This window comes from Balaenoptera ricei, chromosome 10 (assembly GCF_028023285.1).
Source record: "Balaenoptera ricei isolate mBalRic1 chromosome 10, mBalRic1.hap2, whole genome shotgun sequence".
NCBI classification, from domain to species: Eukaryota; Metazoa; Chordata; class Mammalia; order Artiodactyla; family Balaenopteridae; genus Balaenoptera; species Balaenoptera ricei.
In genome coordinates, this window is record NC_082648.1 from 34,495,283 (window position 1) to 34,506,499 (window position 11,217).

Here is an 11,217-nt window from a genome sequence, read left to right on the forward strand (position 1 = left end):
GTCTGCTTATTTGTTTAATTATCATCCTATTCTCAACATTAATTCTTAACCCACCCTAAAAGGTAATTAAAAAAAAAAATCCTGGCAGTTAGGCTTAGGAATATAAAACATAAAAATCCTATCACTTTACCAAACTGAATGATGAGATGCATTGACATGCTGGCATCCCATAACAGAGGTGTGTGTGTGCGCATGTGTGTGTCTGTGCATGCGTGCTCATGTGTATATGCTAATAAATTATTAGGTTGCAAACTACAGTTGACAAAGCCATGTGTGCTACACTCTGTGCTCACCATGGATGCTCAGTGGCCACTTCACAAACAATAGTTCATGCTCAAAAGCAATGCTGCTACAGCAATGTAGCAATTGCTTTTCAATATAAAGAGGACAGGTTGAAATTTTAATGTATGACTTCAACACTGGCCACAAATAAAGATATTTTTTGGTGGCAGCTGCTGGTTACAAGCAAGAAAGTCCTTGCTCCAGGCTTTTTCTCTCTTAGATAAAAAATGTGACCTGATACAAAATTGACAGGAGGATGTTGGAATAAAGAAAGAAGGGAGAAATCCTGTCCAGGTGAAGTGATATGGTGTCAGATGCTGCCTACTCATCAGATGTAATACAAATGCTAGGTCTTTTGAGGTAACACAAGATGTCCCTGAGGTGAGATTTTCATTGTGTAGAAATTTTTCTTCACGATGAGACTGAAAAATGATGAGAAGTACAGAAACCTTTAAAAATCCTTTGCCCTTATAAACAATAATACTACATTAGAAATGCCTTGGTAGAAACATTGCCTATCACTATGATAATTCCATAGGGAAATGATAAATTATAGAGTAGCATTATATCAGAAACCAGGAATTCTAGGTTTGAGAATAGAAAACTGTCTTCACATGTGCTCATAAACCAGTGACAAAAGAAAGGGAAATTCAATTAAAAATTGCATATCCATATTTAAAAACTAAAATACATATCCATCTGAAGGTTTACTTCACATGCTGTCCTTGGTCCTGTAACTGTTGTTAACACACATTTTGCTAATTAATTTGTCTGTATCATATATTGTATGAAAAATAAGAAAAAATACTGCCTTCCTGTATTTTTTCAGCCTACCATTAGATAGGAGAAAAAATATAAATGTAAGTTATATGGTATATAAACTCAAATGTCCAATATCAATAATATCCTCTGGGAGTTTTATGGCACAGTGGGCAGATGTCACCACATTTGATGCTGTTGTCACCTTATAGCAAGGGACATAGGGATGTATCAAGCTTTCCATTGTTAGTTACAGTTACTTATGTATAATATTATTTTTTATCAATAGACATTTTAAATCAATCTCAGTATGTTCTTAAGAAATGAGGAAAAATATTTTAGGGAAAGATGGAGAATCCTAGAATAACATGATACCTGCTCATGTTCTCCCCCCAGTTCATTACACTTTGTTCTGCCATTACTTAGGTGGAAGAAAACAACAATTATCTTAACCTTCCAGACCTGTTTTACCTTTTATCACCCATTCTGTCCTTCTTTGACACTAACAAGCTTAATTATATTTAATTATATAATTTCCTGCTAAAGAAAAAAAAAAAAATATATATATATATATATAAAATAGTGAGTAAACTTAGACATAAGGAGAATACAATCTAGAAACTGCCATGTAGACTTTTATAAGAGAAGTGGTGGAAGAACGAGTAACTTTACCCTATTCAAAGAGAAACAATTAGATGTGCACTTTCCTAGGGCAGTGACAGTTAATTGTTCTGCATAAAGAGCCAAAAATTACCAGGGAGTGAAGTTCACATATATTTACATACCTGTCTCAAAATATGTTTTTTGACATTATGCCCATGTCTGGCAATCAGTGCTGCTCAGATTTTCAGGGGAACCGTCATTTTACTCTCAGTAGAATAAAACTCACCTCTGAAGGAAATTACTGGTTAAGAGTAGAAAAATCTTTTAAAGTAACCCAAGTGAGTCCGAAGACATTACTGTTGCTTTTGAGCAACGTGATTTGGAGATGCACTGAGGTCAAAGTACCTGTATGCAAGAATACAGCATCTTGGACATGTAAGAAATCCTGGCCCTGGGGGATGGCATTGGCCCCCTAGACCTCTAGCCTAAGAAGCTACATCCATCTGGGATTAAGTTTCCTCATCTATAGATGGAAGGTCCTGGGCTCCAGTAACGAACCTATTCCTGAAATTTTGTGATGTTTGGCTTATCATTGTCAGTGTATTACTAGATCCAATGAAGTCTCCTCTGAACTTGAGAAAAGTTCAGGAAAAAGAAAATAGTAACAAGATGATGTGGCTTCTGAACTCTAGGCCTTCCTATTTCTGAAGACTATTTCGGCACTCTCTCTTACTCATCCTTTTGTGTGTTATCACCACAGAAACTCATAAAGTCCTCATTTACACACCTTCCCTCCAGTTTCCCAACTAAGAGAAAACCTTAAGACAAGAATCACTTATTTAAATGTGTCCTGTTTTATTTATCCTCAAGTGAGTAGCATAGCCATATTCAAGCAGCTTTTGTTTTCTTTATATTCAAGTATAAAAATCTGCCATGAGCTAATTGCCTTTATTTCTAAAAGTGTTATGGATACTAAAATCAGGGCAGCTTTCTAGGAACTGCACTTTTGCCAAGAAGCACTGTTTTTTCAAGCAAGTTTTCCAACAATTGGTGTTTTTCAAAATAATTAGCTTTCTTTCTTCTCTCAACTTTATTTTCTTAGCCAAAAAAACAAGAAGAAGAAGAAGGCACAACAGACACGGCAACATCTTCATCCAACAACCACGAGAAGGACAGTGGAGTGGGGCGCACAGATGAAAGCTTGCGGAACGATGAGAGCTCAGAGCAGGAGAATGCAGCCGAGGATCCCAATGGCACATCTTTGAAGAGCAAGAGAGAGCTGGGGCAGAGCCAAGACACTCTGGGAAGCATTGAACTTCAGTGTAATGAGAGCTTCGTGTCTGGTGAATACATTGACTCAGACTGTATTGGCAACCAAGATGAGGAGTGTGAAAGGTTTCGGCAGCTCTTGGAGCTCAAATGCAAGATTCGGAAGCATGGAGAGTATGACCTGTATTACTCAAGCAGCACAATAGAATGCAATCAAGGGGGACGAGAGGGAGTGGAGCACGAACTACAGTTGCTTAATGAAGAACTAAGAAACATTGAACTTGAGTGCCAAAATATCATGCAGGCTCACAGGCTCCGGAAAGTGACAGACCAGTATGGAGATATCTGGGCATTGCACGATGGAGGATTCCGAAATTATAACACCAGCATAGATACACAGAGGGGAAAACTAGATGACATCCTCGAACACCCAGAAAAGTCAGACAAAGACAGTTCTAGTGCTTACAACACAGCTGAAAGCTGCAGAAGCACTCCACTCACTGTGGACCGTTCCCCTGACAGTTCCCTTCCAAGAATGATCAACCTCACCAATAAGAAAAACCTGAGAAGCACAATGGCAGCCAATCAGTCCTCTTCTGGACAGAGTAGTAAAGAGTCAACCAAAGCCAAAACCACTGAACAAGGTTGCAGCGTTGAAGGCAAAGAGAAGAAGACTTCAGAAAGCAGCAAGCTTTCTGATCCAGAGAAGACCAGCGGTGAACACATCCCTTACCTCTCTCCTTACCATAGCTCCTCCTATAGATATGCAAACATCCCAGCACATGCCCGGCATTATCAAAGCTACATGCAGTTAATTCAACAGAAGTCCGCAGTCGAGTTCGCTCAGAGTCAGCTCAGCTTGGTGAGCGTGTGCAAGGAGTCTCAGAAGTGCTCAGAACCCAAGATGGAATGGAAGGTGAAAATCAGGAGTGACGGGACACGGTACATCACCAAGAGGCCCGTGAGGGACCGCATTCTGAAGGAGCGTGCCTTAAAGATCAAGGAGGAGCGGAGTGGCATGACGACGGATGATGACACCATGAGTGAGATGAAAATGGGGCGCTACTGGAGCAAAGAGGAGAGGAAGCAACACCTGGTGCGGGCCAAAGAGCAGCGGCGCCGCCGAGAGTTCATGATGCGGAGCCGGTTGGAGTGTCTCAAGGAGAGTCCCCAGAGTGGCAGCGAGGGCAAGAAGGAGGTCAACATCATTGAACTGAGTCACAAAAAGATGATGAAGAAGAGAAACAAGAAAATTTTGGACAACTGGATGACAATCCAAGAACTGATGACCCATGGGGCCAAGTCCCCTGATGGCACACGAGTCCCTAATGCCTTTTTGTCAGTCACCACGGTATGACCGAATGGATGGAAGGCAGCTGACTTTCAGAGGGTGCTACCAGTTTCGGTAGAGGATGCTTGCCTCGTTCAATGTGGCGTTTTTATATATATTTTGTGACTCTTTATAGTTTAAATTTTTTGTAAGCAAAAATACCTGCTAATTTTTCATTTGTTTTTCATATACTGGTACCTTCATTTTGGCTGAGATTTTTCTTTAACTTGTGATATATTCGTATTACTCATTTATATATAAAAACAAACAAAAGGAAAGAAAACAAAAAAAAAAAACAAACAAAAATACTGAGGAGCTAATTAATTTCCTATTTTAATGTATCTATTGTAGATCTGGATTTATTTCTCTAGTTTACTTATTTTCTACTTTAATAACAACTCAATGCCAAGACATTTCTCTGCTTGCTTCTTGGCATAACACATATGAAATCAAACCTGTTGATAAATCATGTGCCACATCTTGTCTTATACATAAAAGCCACCTCTTTTTAACATCCCGTTGTACATTTAACACATAAATGGCCGTTGTCTTTGTCTCAGTAAAGTGTAGGTGGACAATCTTTCTGTGGTATGTAGTGACATTGGTCATGTAGCTAGATAGTTGTGGTAATTGTGACAATAAAAGAGAAATAAATTATTGATTATCCCTGAGAAAAGCTATCAAGGAGTGTTTTATTTCCATTGTTCACTGTGGTTACCAGATATAAATTAGTTATATATGTATACTATTTAGAAGACTCCTAATTGTGGATTGTAAAATGCATACATTTTCTATCCCTTTTTTTTCAAGAAATTGCCCTGAAATACTTCCCACAGATTATTGTGTCCCATATTCTTACCAGGATTAAGTTAGATAATGTGTATAGAGCATCTAACAGATGCTGACTAAGCATTCAATAAATATGAGTTCATGCTCTCCTTGACTGCCACCCACGTAAGGAAAAGCCAAGAACAATTTAGGGGATGACATGGACAGAGAAGATCAGTGGAGTATCTGAGATTGTTTGTAAGGACACTGTATTAGTCAGCTCAGATTACCATAGCAACATACCATAGACTGTGTGGCTTAAACAACAGGAATTTCTCACAGCTCTCAAGTCTGGAAGTCCAAAATCAAGGCACCAACTGATTCAGCTCCCTGATGAGGGCTCTATTCCTGTTTTGCTCATGGCCTCCTTGCAGTGTCCTCACATGGTAGAGAGAAAAAGAGAAAAAAGCTCTCTGGTGTCACTTCTTTTAAGGCCACTAATCCCATCATGAGGGTCTCACCCTCATGACCTCATCTAAACCTGATTACCACCCAAAGGCCCCATTTCCAACTACCATCACATTAAGGGTTAGAGCTTCAACATATGAATTTGTTGGGGGAAGGTGACACAGTTCAGTCCACAGTTCTACATGCATTTATTTAGTTCATCCTTTGGAAAAAAATTTTTGGAAACTATCGTTTTAATCATTTTCAGCATAGTCAACTATAAACGCCTTATTAAAAAGTGAGCTTGTTAAATTATCAGATAGGTTTTTTAATCTGGCTTTTTATCATATAAACATCAACCATATTATATATCAATCATAATGCCTCCAGAGTGAAAGGTCAGATCAATGCATGCATGAGTTTGATCAAATTTTCATTCAATGAAGAAGTTTGTTTTAACATAATGGAGACACAACATCCAAACATTTTTGAAGCTACTTTCCTGTTTAAAAACATAAAGTGGCTCCTTACTAGCTCTTGAATCAGACTCTGATGCCTCAGCCTTATATTCATGGTCCTCCATTAACTTGCCCACCTTGCCTATTGCCCCTCTTCTTTAGATTTTCTCTGAGTTATTCTGGCTCCTGAGCAGTTTGCCCCTTTTCACTGAGGTTATCTAATGCTACTCTCCCATCTGGGGTTTCTATGCCAAATCCTACACCCCTCTTAGAAGGTAATCACATATACATTTTCTCTTTGGAGCCTGTTTTGATGACACTGGGTTTTCTCAGCATTTTGGCATACACTATGATACACCTGCAGTTTATTTTACCTTGGAAATTTTATTCTTCTGTTATTTGAATCACATAGACAGAACTTATTGTCTCCCTGCACGGATATTATGTTCATGGAGTTTGGCCCTTGCATCACCCCTGTCTTTATAAACCTCTGGTAGAATGCCATTTAAACAATAATGAATGCTATTTATTTTATTCACTTATCTCACAGATTGGTCCTTTTGTTACTGTTTTCCATACTCATCTACCCTTCTAAGTTCTTACCTTTTAAAGGGCTAATACATAGATGGAAAGAAATGAATCTTATTTACATATAATAAAAAGCTGGACCCAAAAATTTTAAGATAGTGATAGTAATAGCAACTTAAGGCAATTGAAAATTTCACCACTTCTAACTTTAGCTATTGCTAATCCAATCGATAAAACTACTCTGAGTGCACCTAGAGTTAATTTTTGACCAGATGGTTTTAAATAAGAATGCCTGTCTATCTTAAAAGCTCAGTTCCTTCCTGACCTAATACCTATGGTATTGTTTATCCTCTTGGTACAACTGGGTTTAAATATTCATTGAATTCAAATTACTCCTATAGATAAATGGGATTTGGAACCAACATGTTGATTTTTTTCCAGAAGAAACATGTACACATCTCACAGAATGCAGTGTTTCCAAAGTCAGCAGTTTAATTTTATTTTTATTAAGGCCAAGTGTGCTTGCCAATTTTTTTAAAATGTGCTGTTAGTGTTTTTCATGTCTGTGTTTATACAATTCTATGAGTTGAGAAATGTCTTTTTCAAAAATCAGTGAAAATCCAAGAAGTGTTATGTTTTACCTTTCTATATAACATATCTTTGTGCTAAACATGTTTTTTTTTTAGTAAGTGAATAATAAATCTGCTGCTCAGCAAAGAAAAGTAATTGACTGTATGTGAGATACTTTATTTTAGTTCGGAAGACATACGTGAATGTGAAGAGGAAAAATATTTTACTTAGGCTTAAGTAATTAGAAATTCCATCTTTTTTTTGAATTTTATTTTATTTATATTTTATACAGCAGGTTCTTATTAGTCATCCATTTTATACATATTAGTGTATACATGTCAATCCCAATCTCCCAGTTCATCCCACCACCACCACCCCCCACCACTTTCCCCCCTTGGTGTCCATATCTTTGTTCTCTACATCTGTGTCTTTATTTCTGCCCTGAAATTCCATATTTTTTATTGACAGAAATGGTGTTAGGATCCATATGTGAATGACCTAAGGAGGGGGAAAACAATGTACATTCTACGGGCTTTTCTTCACTGTGTGCCATGAAGAAGACTATTGTTGCCATCTTATTTTGTGCAGACTGTCCCTTTAGGAGCACATAATATGGACTCCTCTAACGTAACCTTTCCGTAGCTACATACTGATTTAATCCATGTCTTGTTGGTGTGTCTAAATCTTCCATCTAAATACATTTTTATGCTTCCAGTGAGCTGCTGCTCTCTACTTCAAATTCTTTATTTTGCGTTGGTGCCACCGTTGGCCTGCTCTGTCATGCTTATCACCTGAGTCTTCTTGAATTTCTCTTTTATCTGGTAAGGCAAAAAAGCAGTGTGAATTTTTCTTCAAAGTATTTCAGGTTGTCTTCGATACCCTTACCCAGTCACCTTTCGGGCTAGACTGTCTCCGTCTCATGCCTAATTACCACCACAGATCTAGACCTGCTCTCCCTGGACAGTGTTTCCAGTCTCTCCTACATGTGGCAGCAACACTGGGCCTCCTAAATATTACTTTCCGCACTGTGCTTGGATACCTTCAGGAGTCTTGTCCTGAGCATAGGATAAAATCTGGGTGCCTGAGACATTTATCAAGGACTTCATAATTTAACCTCAACTTTTTTTTCCACCTGATTTCACACTTCTCTCCAGGAAGAATTTCTAACTCAGACCTCAAGAAACCTGTGTCTTAGGTAGATGAATAATTTGATGCACCTTCAAACTAATATTCTTCCAATTTTAATTAAAATTTAATTAAACTTCATTTTCTATTGATTTGTACTCTATTAATTAGTTAATTTCCATTATTTTTCTATTTCTATGAATAATCATTAATAGAATTGGTATGATATCAAAACACAATAATTATTATTAAATAATTTCTATTAATTTTTGATTAATAAATTTGAACACTGCAATAGGTTCACCGACTAATTCACTTCTTAAAAAATAAAGTAAAAAAAAATTTTTCCAGCAAATTATTTTCCACTTACCTGAAGTCTGTTCTCTCTACAGTTTCTTGTCATTATTTTCCAAATGTATATCTTTGGAGGTATATTAAAAGGACTTAAAATCTAGATAAAACAAACCATTTGCTCCTGTAAATATGCATGAAATGGCTTCAGAATTTCAGTGAATAGTAGCTACAGCAAACTACGGACAAAAATAATTGACCAAAATAGTCCTCAATAAAGTAGTATTTGGGGATTTATTTATCCTTTTGTTTTTTGCTGTTTCTGCTCAAGTATGCTCCCCTTTTCAGCAGGACCAGTTTACACTGTAGCAGGTTTGTAAGAAGTCTCCTTGTAGAACTGAGTAAATGGGCCCATAAAGCTCATTATTTGGGGTATGTTTTGTGCTACTTCTAGCATCCCACTCAGATTCTGCTTTAGTTAGACAGGACTCCCTACAGTTTTTCAAACATGGCCATTCTCATTTCCAGAGCCACACTGCTTGTGGTGCTTTCCATGTCAAATAAACCCTTCTCCTTTCTCTTTGTGCACGTCTTCCCATCTTTCCAGGAGACTTTCGTTAACTCTTGCTAACAGCCACTTATTTCTGAACACACATAGGTGGTATTGTCTTATCACTCCCTTGGCTTTCTACCCAATAGTGTCTAATATTTTTTTCCATAATGTGTCTCTCATGAGTGCAGTGTGTTGCACAGTTAATAACCAATGCCACATATATCCTTCTGGCATTTCTTCTGTTTTACCAACAAACAACCGCTCAGGATTTTTAGTGTCATGCATTTTTCACATGTCCCAGTCAACAGTGTTGTGTTGCAACAAGCATTGCTCCTGGGTTCACCGGCCAGCTATGAACTAGGGTCCTGCTTACTATTCAGTACCCTACCACAAGTTTTTAACTTATTAGTAACCACTACTTACTTACTGCCTTCCAGCTCTGCCACTTACAAGGTGTGTATTCTTAGGAAAGTTGCTTAAGCTTGCTGCTGCTGGGTACAGGGGAGATAATTGTAGACTTTTTCATTGGTTGGGAATTTTGAGTTAATACATATAAAGAAGCTAGATGAGTGTGGGCACAGAGTGGGCACTCAGTAGATATTAGATTATTTTTATTTACACATGAGCAAGCTGTGGCTGATATAATTTTAGTCATTTGCCACAAATTCCAGAGCTAGTAGGCCATAGATTAGGGATTCAAATCTGTGATGGTCTGCCCCCCAAATTTCTCTTCTTTCTACTACTTGCAGCATCTAAGTTAATTAAGAATGGACATGAGAGTTAACAGCAACTTGTTCACTAAACTCCATCTGCTTCTGCTTCAAACAGAAGTCCAGACACTGCCACCATTTTTTCTGTCATCAGAGGTGCTGATGAAACAGGAGGGAAGGGGGCAGGGCACAACCTTTAAAAGAATGACATAGCCATTGAGGATATGACAAAAACTGGTTAGAACCAACTAGGTCCAAGATGGTAGAAGAGTCAACTTCCAGTAGACCTTGAGCCTCATTATATGTTCATTGTAATACATCAGCATGCTAAAGGACACACCCACCAGCATCATGACTGTTCCAAGGCCAACAATAAAAGGTCAAAAAGTGGGCGGTGACCCAATTCCTGGAAATCTCACCCTTTCCCCCGAAATAGTTGGGATAATCCTCCCACTCATTAGCCTATGAAATTACGCAGCACATAAAAACTAACCACCCCATATTTTGGAGCCTCTTGCCTTTTGAGATGGCCCACACTCAGTCTGTGTATTGTCTTTCTCCCAAGGCTATTCTCGCCTTTTAAGATGGACCACATTCTTTCTATGGAATGCGCACCTCTCTAAATAAATCCACTTCTTACCTATCACTCTGTCTCTCATTGAATTCTTTCTGCAATGAGACATTGCAGAAGAATAAAGAACCTGAGCTTCATCAAGTCCTGGGACCAGGTGTGTGATCGCAATTAAAAGACCATGGGTTGAAGTCCCAATCTGTGTTTAGGGTGGGTTCGAGTCCCATCCCATGGGTTCAAGTCCCAATCTAAGTTGCACGGTTTCACTGACTTTCTTCATTTTGCTCTGTTTTACCAGTCAGCCTATTTTTTGAATTGTGTGTTGTCTGTGATGAGGATTACGGTGGTAGATTTTGATTTTGATCAATAAGCCTATGATTGTTTCTCTAGAGCTAACCAATATATAACTAAATTCTGCCTCAAGTTTATTATCACCTCTTTCCATTATGCTGCCTGCTATGTCCATTATCAGAAAAGTGACACTTGTAAAGAAGCTATTGGATATCCATTTATAGAACTGTCACAAATTCTTAAAGCCTGGTATTTTAATATGAAACATTGTCAGTGCTAGATATTCAATCCTAAAATGTGTTTGAATAAGCAATTTAATAAACCAAGACACTTATTCAACTTTACCTCGTTGATGGTGATAAGAATAGATTAGATGGGATGCAGCTTCCCAACACATCTTGGAAAATTTGTGAGGTACTCTGTGAAGCAAAATGTACTCAAATATTTCCAGAAACTAGCTCTATCCTGATGTTCTCATTATGGAAGTGCCAGTGAGTAGAGCATAGATTTCTATTTTTGTCCATTTAATTTAATCTGACTTCATTTTTGAAATAGAATGCTAATTAGAAAATCAATCAGACAGAGGACACACAAAAATAGAAATGGTACAAAACAGTCAAGAGAAAGAAACATATTTGAGATCCTACAATGTTCACTGTGTT

General features: G+C 37.9%; 1 protein-coding gene across 1 annotated transcript in view; it reads left to right on the top strand.

The window, feature by feature from the left end:
- The window catches only part of PDZRN4 (PDZ domain containing ring finger 4), a 149,062-nt gene extending 144,695 nt beyond the window's left edge, over window positions 1-4,367 (top strand). The window contains exon 8 of the mRNA XM_059934556.1: window positions 2,747-4,367. Coding sequence (XP_059790539.1) covers window positions 2,747-4,270 — 1,524 coding nt within the window. The 3' untranslated portion in view covers window positions 4,271-4,367. The remainder of the gene's footprint in view (window positions 1-2,746) is intronic.
- The last annotated feature ends 6,850 nt before the right edge of the window (window positions 4,368-11,217 follow it).